At 35.1% G+C, this 17,035-nt stretch overlaps 1 protein-coding gene across 1 annotated transcript in view; it reads left to right on the top strand.

Annotated features, from left to right (window-relative positions):
- The window catches only part of LOC145673210 (uncharacterized), a 40,044-nt gene that overhangs the window by 11,253 nt on the left and 11,756 nt on the right, over positions 1 to 17,035 (top strand). Inside the window, exons 2-5 of the mRNA XM_081742696.1 lie at positions 9,745 to 9,839; positions 11,218 to 11,395; positions 15,245 to 15,296; positions 16,034 to 16,241. Coding sequence (XP_081598822.1) covers positions 9,745 to 9,839; positions 11,218 to 11,395; positions 15,245 to 15,296; positions 16,034 to 16,241 — 533 coding nt within the window. The remainder of the gene's footprint in view (positions 1 to 9,744; positions 9,840 to 11,217; positions 11,396 to 15,244; positions 15,297 to 16,033; positions 16,242 to 17,035) is intronic.

The following is a 17,035-nucleotide window of genomic DNA, read 5'->3' as shown; positions in this document are numbered from 1 at the left end:
AAAATACTGGTCGGACAAGGAAATTTCAAACGTACACTAGTGGCTACTGAAATGTCCACTCGTTTTGCATAACCAAAATCGTAGACAACATTACAGCTGAAGAAATTGAACAATTTCTTATATATGAAATCATTCTTAAATACGGAGTTTTTCCTACCTGTGTTTAGATAGACACCCTGTACATAATGCTGAGAGACTACAGAATAGTGATGTCAACCGGCTCGGCTCGGTTCAGCTGAGCCATCGGCTCGAGCCGGCTAGGTTGCGATGAGCCATCGGTTCGGTTTAGGTGAGCCATCGGCTCGGCTCGATTAGGCCCAAATGAGCCGAGGGCTCGAGCCGGCTCGGTTGGGTGAGCTGTTGGCTCGGATCGGTGGTGACCCCCGTGAGCCGTTGACAACTACTACAGAACCTAGAAAAGTTCTACAACTTCGAATTTAAATTTCCATCAAATGATCATAAAACTCAGGTGTAGTAGAAACATTACACAGAATCATACAGAACGCTCTTAAATTTTTTGTACAGGAAAATCAAAATCATTGACCAAAATTAATTCCATACATAACTTTTGTGATCTAATACATTCGTACAGGCTGGAACCAAGTATTCAAGTTTTTTCCTTATGTATGGATACGAACCTAAGACCATTTCGGATGTTGCGCTTCCATCCACTCCGACGTTATGCGTCGACAAAAAGCACTTGAATAAAATACGTGGAATTGTGCAGGACAATCTAACTGCAAGTTATAACAAACAGAGGAAATATTATGATTTTAAACATAAACAGACTAACTTTGTAGAGGACAGAAGGTACTTATATTCTTCTCAATCGTCAGATTGAAATACCACAAAGTTTTTCGTCTAAGTTCATTGGACCTGTTGAAATTATCGAAGGAATCAATCTTAACCTTTATAAGGTCAGATTTCCTGATTCATGCCGTCAACCCATACAGGATATTCCTGTAGACAGAATTAAACCGTACTACGAAGATAAAGACGATACTCAGCCAGAGGATAAATAGCTATTTTTTTCTACACGAGCGAAGAAAAAATGTATACAACAGCGACGGCAGAACGCAACATACGATAAGATCTGGAATATCTCGTCTTTTACATATTTCTCTTCTTTCAATTAGCAGCACGAAAAGAAAGAACAAGATACGAAATAAACTCATCTAAATTATTTAAATCAATTGGCAAAGAACATTGTATAGCATAAAAGTATTTTAATTATTCTCACTTCTTAAATGAAAAAAAAAGTAGAAGTATTCACCTAGGAAGAGGAAACATGGAGACAAGCATTCAGGCAGATAAAGACACTTTTCATTGCGATACAAACATTTCATCTTTGTTTTACAAAAAGCTGATTCATTTACTCTGCACTGAATGAAAGAATGCTGAATTTGCGTTTCCGCATTTAAGAGGCAACTAATCTTTACAAGGACAGCTAACCTATAATTTTACATTTCCTTGATATTTTTTTTTTTCAACTGTGAACTACATATTGTGGCCTACATCATGCAACATAAATATTGTACAGGATGTTCAAAAAATTATGATCACTGTTACATTAAATACAAGATGACCAGGAATTCAGGACCATCATTATCGTCATCATTGGCATTTAAATGGATTATTTTATTGAAATATATAGCTTTAGTGCAAATATTTTAGAAACTTTACACCTTATACAGGGTGACCAAGAAATCACGCCGTTCGCATCAAACTTTCCAATATAAATTATCTTTATATCCCTGTGATAATCGCAACTTTTTTAGTATTCGTAACTCTTATTATTTTATACAAATTATATCTCCGTCTTCGCTCGGTACCAAGAACATCCAAAAGACCTCGTTTCGATATATCTCCTCCAATTCCAATGGCCACATTTAATACCATTCATACAACTAAAGAGCAACCGAATCCACAGACTGCAACACCCCTCACCATAAGTGAACTAATATATGTATATTAACGCAAAAACTAAAAACAGCCCTACCTCGAGGGAAATGAAGTGACACATAAAATGCACCGATCCTGCCTGTGATTAGAGAATAACTGTTCAGTGCTTTCTTCCATTGCCTTAGTAGTGCTCTGATAAGTGATGTTTTATCAGTGTTACCAATATTATTAGTGCATCAGAAAAGGTGTTTTTTCAGTGTTTCCAGTGTTTTTAGTGATTTTTAGTGTGTGATCCTTCAGTGTTGCCAACCCTTTCAAGAAGAAAAATAACCATTCGGCTTATTTTTTAAACAAGCCAAGGGGTGTAATGTTCCACGTGATGTTGTGTATAAACAGTTTCACACACCAGTGTTTACAAACACTACCACGTGGTTTAGCAAGAGGATTCCACACACCAGAGGGATCCACTATCACCTGCAGACGACGGGCTTCTGGCACCTCCCATGGAGCAGACGATGTCAACTGAGCAGCAGCGCCATTGTCACCCAAGGACCTCTATAAATTGGCTGGACATCAGCAATTGGTACCAGTTTTCTGGTGTCCCTCCTACTGTTTGCCACGGAACATTGGGAGTAACCTCGGGGCTATGCCTATCCTATCTCCTGGCTTGGCCTGCTTCGGGGCTTTGTTGGCCACTTAACCATCCCTCTGCTTGCCACGGGGTATAGGGTTCCTAACTCCACTCTCCTTATCCTACTTCGGGGCTCTGTAGAGATCCTGTCTGTGACCTTACGGTCAGAGACTACTTATAACTAACCTGGCAAAATATTGTTTATAGTGGAAATTTATAATAAAAGCCGGCAGTGGGGGTCGATTCCGGACGCTCTACCTGTAACCTATATGGCATAAAGTTTTACAATATTCTTAACTATAACACTAATTATTACTAATCAACATTTAAAAAAAAATCCTAGGTACTTTAAATACTTAATCGGGACTTAAAACTAGTCTCGAACCATGACAGAAATTTGAGCTTGTAACAAGTATCTGGTGTTAAAGTAATCTAAACTAAACCAACTTTATGACGACATACCTTAATGACACAACGATCTAATGTTAAAGTAATCTAAACTAAACTAGCTTTATGACGACATGCTTTAATGGCACTGGTATAGGGATGAAAGTAGAGCTTAAGTTCTACAATATTCGGTGCCATAAAGACGCACTTACTTTACCAAACTCATATTGGTAATCTTAGTCTTTTCGCAGAAATTAATTGCTTGACTCAGAAGTAAGTTTTATATTTGAGTTTGATTGAACATTAAGGAATGGAGAATATTTAATGTAGTGTAGTGAATTTTGTATGCAAGGAACATTTTTCTGTCTCACTACCTGAGTGTTGATGATGTATATTGCTTCCCTGTTATCGCTCGTCTCCATTTATATTGATGAATGAGACTAGATTGAGAATATTAATTCTCATAGGATAGGTTGACTTCAGAGTTTACGTTGCGGACTCGACAGTTTTTCTCTGAAAGGTTAAGGTGTTGATCTGTTAGTTACGGGTAACTATGCTAGAGATGGAATTGAACGAAACTAGAAAATCCTCAGTTTATATATCACGGAATAGAAGTACTGAAACATGGAAAGGAACTAGACATGTGATGTTTCAAATCCAAAATCTTAACATGTGCAGAAAAATATCAGTTTGAGAGAAATGCGTTCATCAGCATAAGTAACTAGAAGTTATTGCAGTTTTTTTGCAATTTGTTGCATACAATTTTACATGATATGAAAGTTCTACAATGCAGACAAACAACATAATTCACATAGATAGGCATAACGCTTCTTTTCCGGCTTGCTTGTACAATCCGCGGCAAAAAACCTGCAACATGAGCATATAAGTTTATTGTGAAATGACGAAGTCTTTTGCTCCAAAATAAGTGTGCACCGGAGGAGGCCGAGGTTTATCCTGGCATGATTCGTCCCACTTAGACGTTATGTTAATTCCTTGTGCTGTTAGGCGTAGATTCACGATAACTTACAACCTCATGTTGCAGGTTTTTTGCCGCGGATTGTACAATTTACTAAGCGAATATACTGTGAAAAACAAAAGTAAGAAGTCCGCGTGTGTGAAACAAACAAAGATTTTGATAAAATTTAAATATTAATTCTCATTTTTAAGTCCGTGCTATTGTTCTGATCCTAAGGATGATTATTTTGATTGGTCTAGTGACTCTGTGGCCCCGTGTAGCATAATCGCTAACGCTCTGACCTTTGGTGCTAGCGGTCCCGGGTTTGATTCCCAGTGGGAACACTCGGTCGAAAAAGTGTAAAGAGGTGTTTGGGGCCAGCCATTCTGAGTGAAGTTTCCTCATTCACATCAGGGCCGGGGTGGTACAGTCCGCAGCAAAAAACCTGCAACATGAGCATGTAAGTTTGTTGTGAAACTACGCCTAACAGCCCAGTGAATCAACGTAACGTCTAAGTGGCTGAATCACGCCAGGAGAAACCTCGGCGTCCTCCCCTGCACAGTTATTTTGGAGCAAAAAACTTCGTCGTTTCACAATAAACTTACATGCTCATGTTGCAGGCATTTTGCTGCGGACTCTACCTAACATACAGGTCCTAGCCCGCTTCCTTCCTTCCCTTTCCCCGAATAGTGTGATCGCCAAGGGACGTCATCCTTCATACGTAACGGGCTAACATGGCCATAGATGCTGAAAGCCCAGAAATCTAATTCCTAAATCCCCCTGGTCTCCAGCCAGGAGTTTATGATTGTTTAAAATCGTATCAAAGAGAGCATTCCCGCCGTTTTCATTATTATTATTATTATTATTATTATTATTATTATTATTATTATTATTATTATTACTAGTAGTAGTAGTATTAATAATAATAATAATAATAATAATTTATTTATTTATTTGTTTACTTGTTATTGTTTCATATCTAAAATCTGTTTCAACACAAACTTCATTTGCTTCAAACAGGGTTGGCTGGTTTGAACCAAGGTGTTTTAAACCATGATTTAAAGCTTTGTTTAAACCAAAAAGCAAAAAATGTTCGTAAAATCTTGATGAACACACGTTTGTTGGTTATTATGTTTCACTACCGTATATTATTCGTATTATATTCAGACCTAAATTCCCCATTCAGTACTCAAAGAGATTATACTACAAAAGCAACTTTTTTTTTTTTTAAAAAATAAGTTTATGACTGTTTCTTTTGTATTTTTTAATAGTATATTATTATTGTTATGCAATTGCAATCAATGAAAAATTCTAAATATTGTTTCGTTTTAATAATATTTACTATTGATAAAATACATCGAAATGCCGTACCTTTTTTTGGGGAAGGGGGGGATCATGCAAGCTCCACGAGAGGCATTTATTGAAATCAGAAGTATCTTTTGTATCTATTTATGTATAAATGGTTCAGAGCCAAAGTGGACTCAAATAATTCGCATTTTTATTCATTTTTCTTACTGATACGTAAATTAAGTCATTATACTTCTTTAACTTGGACTAAATTAGTTATTCTGTACTCTGCAGTATTTTGAAACTGTCCATATGTAATTCTGTATAATGGTTTTACTTGTGTGAATGCTTATCTTTTTGTCCTTCAGAAATGACTTGACAATAATCAGGGTTTGCCCAAGTGGGCCCAGCCCGAAAAAACCCGCCGGGTTTTTTCGGGCTGGACCCACCTGAAAAAACCCACTTTAAAACCCACGTGGGTTTTTGACTTTTTTGTTAGTATATTATTAGTACAACTAAGGTGATCACATTTAAAGTGATTTTTATCAGATCTTGGACTTTCCTTGGGCGAATTAGATGCTTTGTTGTTAAAGTATACAACATTCAACGTTAGACCTATATAAAGTTCTGAATGCACTGAACGGATAAAAAGCTTACGTTAGCTTGAAATAATTATAGAACAAATTAATGTATGGATTGTGTTTATAGCCTACTTGAAGTGAAATATGAAATTTTATATTTTAGAAAATACTTTCCGTGAATAGTGTGCTCGCCGACTCGGTGACGGCGGGGGATGTTACCCCCATACATTTGACGAGTTTAAGGCCATAGGTGCCCGTACCAGCAGTAAATATGTAAATACATTTCTATTATTTCATACATTTGATGGTAACACAAGTATTCTTACGTAAAACTTTGTTTTCCAACAAGAGTAGTGTAGTTCCGTCATTAGTTGGTACTCTTCAAATAAGCATTCTGTAGAAGCTTAATGCTCGAAACTACAGGGTCGTATCCAGACGTAGTAGGACTGATTATTATTATTATTATTTTTAAATATTGAACATTTTGGTACATTGACTTAATACTCTTCAAAATAGGTCCCTTGGGTATTCACACACTTCTGGTAGCGAGCCTTCCAGGTCGCGAAGGCCTTCTGGAAGTCTTCCTCCAGGATGCCGTTCAGCGCCCTCGTCGTCGCCGCTTGGACCGCTTCCACCGAGTCGAAACGATGCCCCTTGAGCTGCTTCTTGATACGGGGGAACAGGAATAAGTCCGGCGGTGCCATATCAGGGCTGTAGGGGAAGTGAGGCAACGTGGAAACGCCGAATTTGGTCAGGAGATCCCTCACAATCCACGCGCCGTTGTCATGGTGGAGCTTCCATTTCCCCACCAGGTCTGGTCGCACGCGTGTGATCCGATTTCGCAGCCGTGTGAGCACTTTCACGTAAACTCTTGCATTTACACTCTGTCCAAGAGGTACAAACTCCTTATGGACAATGCCACGACGGTCAATAAATGGAATCAACACTGATTTCACTTTCGATTTCCACATTCTGGCCTTCTTTTTACGGGGTGATTGTGCGGCTCTCGTATCCTCCTTGTAGGCCTACATAAGCATGTCCCTGGTTTCGGTCGCTGATTTTCCCAGTTTGACGCAAAACTTGATGGCATACCGCTGCTCCAAATTTCGCTCCATCGCAACTGACGACGAGGCGTCACAACAGGAGGTCACTAACACAGTGGTCCACACTCAACTAACGCACGCAGGCGACTGCCGCCGATCGACACCTGTTCCCAAGGCTCCCCTCCATAACATCCGCCCTTACAGCCCCCCTACATTGCTCCGCGCGCGCCGGAAAAAAATCAGCCCTACTACTTCTGGATACGACCCTGTATGTAACTCTACTATTTCAAGTGCTGAATTCAAACTTCCGTACTAGTGAAAGTGTCGATGTACAGTAAAGAAAGCTACATTTTCGGCCAAAACACGTCGTGAAAGAAGTGCTCGGGAAATTCCCGCAATTGAATGCACAAAGCATCGGAAGTGAATACAACAATAAAACTATTTATTTTAAGCTGAAAGATATTTAATTTCATTTAAGGCAGTTTGAAACAGCTACTTTATAAAATTTGAATTATCTCTTTGTTAATTGTTTTAAATTCATTTTCAGGAAAGAACCGCTTGCTAATGCTAGTGAAATTCCCGTAATTGAACGCACAAAGTACCGACGAGGCGTCACAACAGGAGGTCACTAACACAGTGGTCCACACTCAACTAACGCACGCAGGCGACTGCCGCCGATCGACACCTCTTCCCAAGGCTCCCCTCCATAACATCCGCCCTTACAGCCCCCCTACATTGCTCCGCGCGCGCCGGAAAAAAATCAGCCCTACTACTTCTGGATACGACCCTGTATGTAACTCTACTATTTCAAGTGCTGAATTCAAACTTCCGTACTAGTGGAAGTGTCGATGTACAGTAAAGAAAGCTACATTTTCGGTCAAAACACGTCGTGAAAGAAGTGCTCGGGAAATTCCCGCAATTGAATGCACAAAGCATCGGAAGTAAATACTTCAACAATAAAACTATTTATTTTAAGCTAAAAGATATTTAATTTCATTTAAGGCAGTTTGAAACAGCTACTTTATAAAATTTGAATTATCTCTTTGTTAATTGTTTTAAATTCATTTTCAGGAAAGAACCGCTTGCTAATGCTAGTGAAATTCCCATAATTGAACGCACAAAGTACCGAAAGTGAACTTCAAAAACAAAACCATTTATTTTACGCTGTAAAATATTTGCCATGAATATCTTTGTTTTAAATTAATATATTTGGTATTCATATTTGGCGAGCGTTACTAAGGCTCCTGGGTTGACTTGATCTATACACTTGTTCGTTTGTCTGTAACACACACACATTACAGGGTACAACTTTCGGTCTTAAATTTTCAGGGTACAAGCACGAGACACACTAAATTTCCTGTATAGATTTTGGCTGCATACCAACGTAAAATTTCAAAATAGCGGCAATTTTTTTTTTTTTTTCAAAATAGCGGGTATCCACACAAGACGCAATTTTGGGTCTTTTGAATAGAAATTTTCAGAGTAGAAGCACGAGACACACTAAATTAGCTATATATATTTTTTGGCGGCCATCCAACGTAAAATTTAAAAATGGCGGCCATTTTTCAACTAGAGTTTATTCACGCTACAGGGTGCAATTTTCGGACTTTTAAGTTTAAATATTGAGGATAAAAGCAAGATTTTCTAAATTTGCAGTGTAGATTTTCTCGGCCATTCAAGGTAAAATTCCAAAATGGCGGACATTTTTATCTAAACAGTAGTGAACAGAATATTGTTCCAAGTTGCGACAATGACAATCTTGAAATATAAATCAAATTTGAACACTTTTACCCCAAAGACATTGAAATATTTCGAAAAAACCCAATTAAACCCGAAAATACCCGAAAAAACCCACATGGGCCGAGGTGGGTTGGGCTTTTTCAAAAATACCCGGAGTTTTTTCTAACCCTGACAATAATATTGACAAGTATGTAAAGATCAGTACAACGTATTTTTATCAGAAGCCCTTCGTGAGTGAGTCGGCAGACGTATCGCATTCGTGGCCAATTAGTCCCGGTTTCGAGGTTCAAATGGAGGACAGTTTCTCTCGGATGTAAGCCGGGAAGCGGTTTGGATTGCGCTTTCAGCATAACCCGGATGTTGCATAACACCAAGGCGGAACAAACATATTTCTGTCCATATGTGTTTAATAATAAGAGCAAATTATTAAAAAAAAAAAAAAAAACGAGTGTAAACAAAAAAAAACAAACGGGTTTTTTGTTTTTTCAATAAAAAACAAGGTTTTTGCCAACCCTGGTTTCAAACTCCCTAAACAGACGATTTCTGAACCAAAGAAACCAGTCTTAGTCTTTTGTGTCTATTTGATTTTACACGTTAGTTACGTTTGCAACAGGATTGTACAAACATTGCAAGAGATTGTTGTGTACTGTTCAAGAGATTGGTTTCGACCATGTAATCAGTTATTTCTAAAATAGATGTCACAAACTTAATCCTAGTTTGGTTTATATTATTATTATTATTATTATTATTATTATTATTATTATTATTATTATTATTTTGTACATTCTTAAGAAATAACAAGGTTTTGAAAGACAAGGATGTTAATAAGCAGTATAATGAAGTAGGATCCAATAAATTTCTTGTGTTTTTATTTGAGACGTTATATTCTTATCTGAGTTTAAACTGCGAAAACATCTAGAAACGAACGCACTAACCAAAGCAACGGAGAAGACGTGTATCTAAAATTGGTTCACTAAATACTCAATATATTATGATGAATTATTCTTGTTCCATATTTTCGTCGTTCTCTTTTAAATAACTGCTACTAAATTTCTCTTTTCCTTGTTAGTTTTTTGGTGCGTATTATCAGATATGGTTTCATTTCCAATATAAAATTTCTTCCGTATAATTTTGTGAGATATTAATTTTCGTTCTTTTTAAATTAGTAATTTATATGGATAAACAATTCTATTTTATGTATTTATATATTTTTTGCAGATTATGGATCTATACTCATGGCGAATCGTGGAAGTCAATTTCAAACGAAAGTCTACCAACAATCAGCTACGCTTATCGCTCGAATGTGGACAGATGTGAGTAGCGCTGAAGCATGTACCTTGCAACAATCATATAAATATTGTTTACGTTATATAAGTATTAAAAAATATTGACATGCGAGCAATCCTGTGAAATATAAACGAAAAAAAAATCATTTCATTTTATGTTTCTTTGTACTCTTTTCCATCTTGAAATTTATTCGTTGAATCTTTTTCCAGTATTGAGACTATTCCTAATGTGCTAATACATGGAAGGTATTGTCAGTTCAAAATAATATTGTCAGTTCAAAATGGAATAAAACTTTTTCTTCCATTTCATATTTACTTTACTTCAAGCATAAAATGTTTTGAGAGTTGAATCGATTAAAAATCAGTATTAGAATAGAAAAAGAAGGCCGCGGTGGCTCAATGGTAGAGCGTTCACCTCTGGTGCTTGAGGTCCCTGGTTCGATTCCAGCTCGCGATTCGATTCCAGAAACACCGTGTGCGTGGATTTTCTCGGGTTCTCTCGTTTCTTCCCACTCTTCATTCCACCATTTCGTTCATTTCTAATCACTACCGTCTCCAAACCTAGCCGGCATTACCGTGAGACGTAAAACTGAAATATATAACTTCGAATAGAAAAAAAAAAGCAGAGACAGTATACTTTTTTCAACCTTTCAACAATATGCAAAATTAAACTGCTGAAAAATGGATGTTTTATGCTTTCCGTCATCAGTAGTACGATTTTTGAACAACAGCATTAAAAAAGTAAAAGATATCCTCAGAAAGATCAATAGTTTCTTTATAGTCTGTAGTTCATTATCTGAATCTTCATTAACCAGTGGCAACATCTGGCCCTCCTTAGGCGGCTTGAAGTAGCTACCAATTCTCTAAAGAATCCTGCGCTTCAACGAATGCAAAGCTACACATTTCGCAATATAAATATGCACTCAATTCTAATTTAATTATAATAGGAAACCTGTGAATTCATTGTGTTTAAAATTCTATTTAATGTTGTCAGTTATTTTCTTTTCAGCTCACCGAGTTAATTGTTACAGTGGTAGTAATTACAAAATTGATAATAACCTTTCGTTTACTGTCAGTTGACAGGAACAACACTATGGGGTATGGAACTCCAATATGAACGACCTTGCTAATGCCTTGGAAATAATTACAATATAGATGTGTAGATGGTGGGAATGTGCTACCATTTATGGTGTCATTAAATTAGAACTACGTGACAACACACACATTATCTTTATTCGATTGTATAGTAGATATTGTATTTTAATAGAGTAGGATTGTAAATATACTGAGGCTAAAACAATACCGTAGCGAGAAATTTCAAAACTTCTACGTTTATAATTACGATTTTGAAGACTCGGTGCACTTTAATAGATATGTGAAGAAATAACATGTTTTTATTTTTCAGGAAAATGATACCTCGTCAACGAACTATGGTAGCGTACAATGGAATGATTGGCAGATGACAGAAGAGCAACTTCCAGTGTTGATTGGAACACTATGTGGGGGTATTTTATTAGTTATTGCTCTTGTGGTTGCTGTGCTATGGCGGTGCTGTTTAATTCCTCATCATGACAAAGCTTATTGTAAGTTCTTGAGTATGTTTATTTCGTGTAAGAAGTATATAACTTAGTTTTTTTCTCCATTACGTTGGCAATGTACGACATACGTACTACGGATAGATAAATTACACATTGATGTTTTTCTGGTACTTGTATGTAAAACCACGGGATAATTGAAGATTTTTGTGGATGAATTTCAGTGTAGGTAATAAACGTGGCTTTTTAAATCTTTCACGGTTCTAACTAACAACTGTGGAAAAGCCATAAAGATCCTTAGTGATTTTTCTACGTTACCTGAAATGTTACACTCCAGAGATTCACTAATCACAGGAAAAAAGAATACTTGTAGGACTCATGTGTGGGTGATTGGAAAATCCTCAAAGAAAGACTTGAAGTATGTCAGAAGGGGTTTAGAGTAAATGTATACCATTGGCAGCCAACATTAAGGACACATTAAGAGCCATTCTCTGTAACTAATTTTCCATTAGCCCCTTGTTATAAAATCAACATGATACCCATTTCGCATATACGCAGCCACCTAACAGAAACCTTTTCGAGTTACGGATATCGAATATTGCTCTCAATAATAAAAAGTAAATAAATAGATAGAAGTATATAGTGGTTGAAAGAAGTGAATTTCAAATCGAGAGCAAAAAGTTAATTGCCCAAAAGTAAAACTATAACCACGGACACTAAAATAGTATATTATAAGTGCTTTTGCTGAAATACTGTATTAGGTAGGGAGAGGATGGATTAGGGAGAAAATAAAAATTAAAGAATAGAAAATGCTGTGAAACGCCCAGATGCGTTTCATGTTGGAATGTCACGTCACGGAATGTTTTATGTAATTCTGTTATCAGAGTGAAAGTAGATGGAAATTTGTGGAGAAAAGTAAAACAAATGAGAAGAGTAAGTCTATAAGAATATGGAAAAATGATATTCCTTCGCTTTCCTGCAGATCTGATAGTCTGATATGTCACGATTTTTTACTACACTCTAAGCGTGGGTCTGTTCGTGTTTGCGGAAATTTGATGAGATAGTGAAACCTTCAAACATTACGGTGGCAGTAGGTATAAAGGATATATATATATATATATATATATATATATATATATATATATATATATATATATATATATATATATATATATATATATTTTAAAGTATTTATTTGAATTTGTATTTAGTTTCCTTTCTATAGTATGTTAATTTTAGAGATTAATAACAGGTTTGAAGTCGAGTTACCCTAATTTTCATGTAGTTTTTTTTTTTTTTTTTTTTTTTTTTTTTTTTTTGTAAAATTAAGAAATTAACCTCAGAAAGATTTTTATTTATTCAGTCGTAATTTTAATTCTTGTTACTATAATGTAATTTCTAAAGTTTATTTCTTTAATTATGAAAATCACTTACGTTTACGTATTTGTGAGAAAATCACTTACGTTTACGAGATTTAAAAGGCTACATTTTTTGTGAGCAGTAGAATAGCACCATATCGTTGTAATCATTATAATAGCGATTGCGACACAACTATTCTCACCTTTGAAGCTTCGACCTATTGAGCTACATATGATTTTCCTTACTACTTTTAATGTTGGGTAAAAGAAAGCAACGAGATTTTCGCAGCTTTCTACATTAAAACTAGGTAGTCTAAATTACATAAATAGGTTGAGTATCTGTCATTGAATCATTTTCAGAATTTGCACCGGCAATCAACACAATTCGAGTTTGCATGTAAAGACTGAACACAGTTTGTAGGTCTCGATGTTCAGTTTTATATGTTTTACCTATTTCATATATTTTTTTTTCGTGTATATTTCTACTACAATTTCATAGTAACCTTTTAATTAATTGTTTCAGTACTACTGTAGAAGTCAACGGGAAGACTATCGGTTTATATATATATATCAGGCTTTCCAATGCTCCTATTTTTCCTATATATTTGCGTCTCTTCCAATAAACTCCTATATTTCCTTAATTTTAACCAAATCTCATCTATTTTTGTGGCATTGCTACTTCCACTTGTGAAAATAAAATAAAATAAAGTGTGGGTGGTTGGAGGGCCTTTTGTCTCCACAGTAGAATGGTTGAATGGAGACTCTTCTGTGTTTCATACTTTCCTGCTTCTTGTCTAAGAATAATTACACCAAACAATATACAGTTAGCGCAAAAAGTATTCATACACCTACAAAATGGAACAAAAACTACTTTCGTCATATTGATTAAAAAATTCTATGGAGTAGTGATTTTAAAGATTTACAAATAATTTATTTAGGCGTATCAATACTTTTTGCACTAACTGTAGGCAAATAATTGTAGAATATGTTACATGTAGTCAAATCATACCTTGAAAGCGCCAGCTGCGGAATGTTTACATTTTAGATTTTATTTTACATTTCATTTAGATCTTGGAGACGTATAGTTACAAACGCTGATTTTCTGATGCAGATTCTTTGTACACTTTCCTTATGGTCATTGCTAGTACTGGTGAACTACGTACGAAAACACTAAGAAAGTCGTATAAAATTTAGAAACGAGATAATTACCCATGTTCATATAACAATTGGTGTAATTTTCATGTGATTTTTGTTTTATTTCTGTTATTGGATAATTGAAACGTCCCTTTTTTACAGCTTCACGAAACCTCTTGTATTTTTTCGTCGCCCTTTCCTATATTTTATTCCATTAGCATTGGAAAGTTTGATATATATATATATATATATATATATATATATATATATATATATATATATATATATATACAAGAACTATATAGAATAATGTACGTACGTACAGTTTAGTACGATAGGATAATTCAAGATCTCTGTACAAATGTATAATTTTTTAGACGATAACAATCTGTTTTATTTTATTTATTTTATTTATTTATTTATTTATTTATTTATTTATTTATTTATTTATTTATTTATTTTGGGGTGACTAAAAGATCTAAGTTGAAGTAAAGCGTGTTGCATTTTCTAATTTGTATTTAATCAATGTATACAACTTCCTTAGGGAAAAGAGTGCGTTGTTGCAAGGTGACATTGATTAAATCGTAGAATGCGATCAGTGACAAAGCTGTATTTCTAGATGCCTTCACGTATTCTGGTTTTCTCTTATCACTCCAGCAACTGCTGCTCAGTTATTTATCATGGTGTCATGGAGTCTAAAGAATATGAGGCATTAAACTTAAGATTTCTGTTTGTTTCACGCTATTTCTCTTCCGAGCCTTTATAACCAAAAATAAATACGAACTGAATGTAACACGAAATACTTCAACATTTTAAAACTTGTATGTGGCCAATGTTCATCTAATAAATTATGAGAAATTCCTACCCTCGTGTCCAGTTTGATCATGAGGCTTTGTAATAAAGTACTACATCTCATCTCCGGCAGTTATACCCGTTTTTCACGTTGGACTGTAGGATTTTGGATAATTCAGTTGGAAGTTAGAACACTTACTCTCCTGGCGTTTTTTGTGGTAGGGGTCACTTTCGGTTCCTTTCCATATATCATCTTGTGTATTTATCGTAGTTTTGTATATCTTAAACAGCCTTATCGACTTTAAACTGAAGATTCAGTTTCAGTTTGTTTTCCGCAAATGTGATTCTATTCTGTTTGTATTATAGTATTCCAAATACTTGAATTAAGTCAACCAAAATGATAGCTTTAATTCGTGAAACAAAAGAGAAAAGAGAGGGTGTTCCTTTGGAATATTAAGAAGTGATAACATGACCAATTTTCTACAAGTTAAAGATTGTTCATACTGAGTAACTATGATATTAGGAACATCACTATAATTGGTTTGTCTCAGATTGAGTCATTATCTTAATTTCTGTGCCGTAAATCTAATACGTAGTTTGTATACAATTGCAGGTGTTCAAAGAGAGCGGTCTATGACATGTCAGCATGGTGGGATGCTGCCAAGGTAAATATATCTACAATGTTTACAAGTAGATATTTAACAAATTTGAACTATTTGCATTTGCATTTTGCATTTGCATATGTATTTGCATTTTGTGCATATAAAATAATTTCAGAACACTTCAGATGCACAAGTCTCGATGTATTTTTAGAATAGTAAATTGACTTCCATGTGGCTAAGTGAATAACTATGTACCTATGGTGCGGGAATCTTGGAATCGTTTCCCATCTCATACACCATCGATACAGAAAAGGTGCATTAAATGGAAACATACAATTAAAATAGTAAATAGATTGCTATTGATTTTGTGTCAATTTTATTTTATGATGTGAATAGTTCAATTGAAGGGTAAGGGGAAAAAACAAGGAATGTCCATGTTTGTGCTTTATCGTGTAGTTTGTTCTATCTGTTGGTGACTGTTGGCACTATTTGACTGTATATGTATGCATGCGTAGATGTAAAAATATTCATGTAAAAAAAGGCAAAAGATTTGACTAACCCTATTCTTTTTTACGCGGTTTTCAATATTAAAACGCCGTTTTCTCGAAAATACAGTTTTGTGACATTCCTTCTTTTTTCCCCTTACCCTTCAATTACATTGTGCTGTTACATTAGTGATTACTTATTGGTATCTACAATCAGGATTGTATAACGTAGAACTGAATTGTTTTCCGCTTAAATTAAAGTTATTATATTTCCCTGAAATGAATTTATCTTACTTAGTATTATTACTTTTTCAGTTGTGATTCGGCTGTGTTCCTGTCGTCAAAAGCGGGTCAGTTATCATATACTAGTCAGGTGGTGAGAGATTGTTATAATCCTCATGTAATGCCGGAAACAGTTCCTCATTGGTTTTACAACAGTCTTATTCTGAATCAGCCGACATTAGACAGGTTGGAATTTGTATCTGTAACCAGATCGGCAAGTGCACCAATTCAGGAGAAGATAGTAAGTTTTTCTGTTTGTACTATGTATTTTAAAGAAGATTCGTTATTCTCGGAGAATTCGTGTATATTAGGATTGCATTCGTTTTTCATATGTAATAATAATAATAATAATAATAATAATAATAATAATAATAATAATAATAATAATAATAATAATAATAAATAACTTCCGTTTAATTTAATTATTTATTTGTTTCAAAATTTATGAATCGGCTATTATTTTGCGATATGACCTCTAATTTTATAGTTAAACAAATGAGCGATTTTCTTTATTGTAAAGCAGCTTGCAAAGTTGGTAAAAATTTTATGAGCATTGGGTATCATATAATACTGTTGTCTGTGTACAAATCAAATTTTATCGGAGTATTTCATTGGTTGTATTTTATTTCATTGTCTACTGTAGTCACTCCAAAGATACTTACCTACACCTATCGGCAATATGGTACCAAACGTCATTCATTTCCTGGAATGTGTACCTTGACCTCAGGGGCATGCATCGGAATTCCTTGCACTTTTCTCGATTTTATCTCACTTTCTCTCAGCTTTATTTCAATCAATAAATCTGCAAGTTACTTAAATTCAGCTATGGCAGAATAAACCATATGCAGCGTTTTTAGATTTTCAAGAATTTCAATAAAGAGGGGGGGGGGGTAGCATGTCACAAGGAAACAGCCAGATAGACAAAAACTTATTTCACTTTTGAATTTAGAACTCTCGACTTAGCTTAGAACACTATTCAGATTCCTTGTGACAAAAACCTTGTTAACCAGTGTAATTGTTCGAATAATTATCCTA

The sequence above is a fragment of the Thermobia domestica genome, chromosome 2 (assembly GCF_964235325.1).
Source record: "Thermobia domestica chromosome 2, izTheDome1.hap1.1, whole genome shotgun sequence".
Lineage (NCBI taxonomy): Eukaryota > Metazoa > Arthropoda > Insecta > Zygentoma > Lepismatidae > Thermobia > Thermobia domestica.
This window is presented reverse-complemented; position numbering and strand designations above follow the sequence as displayed.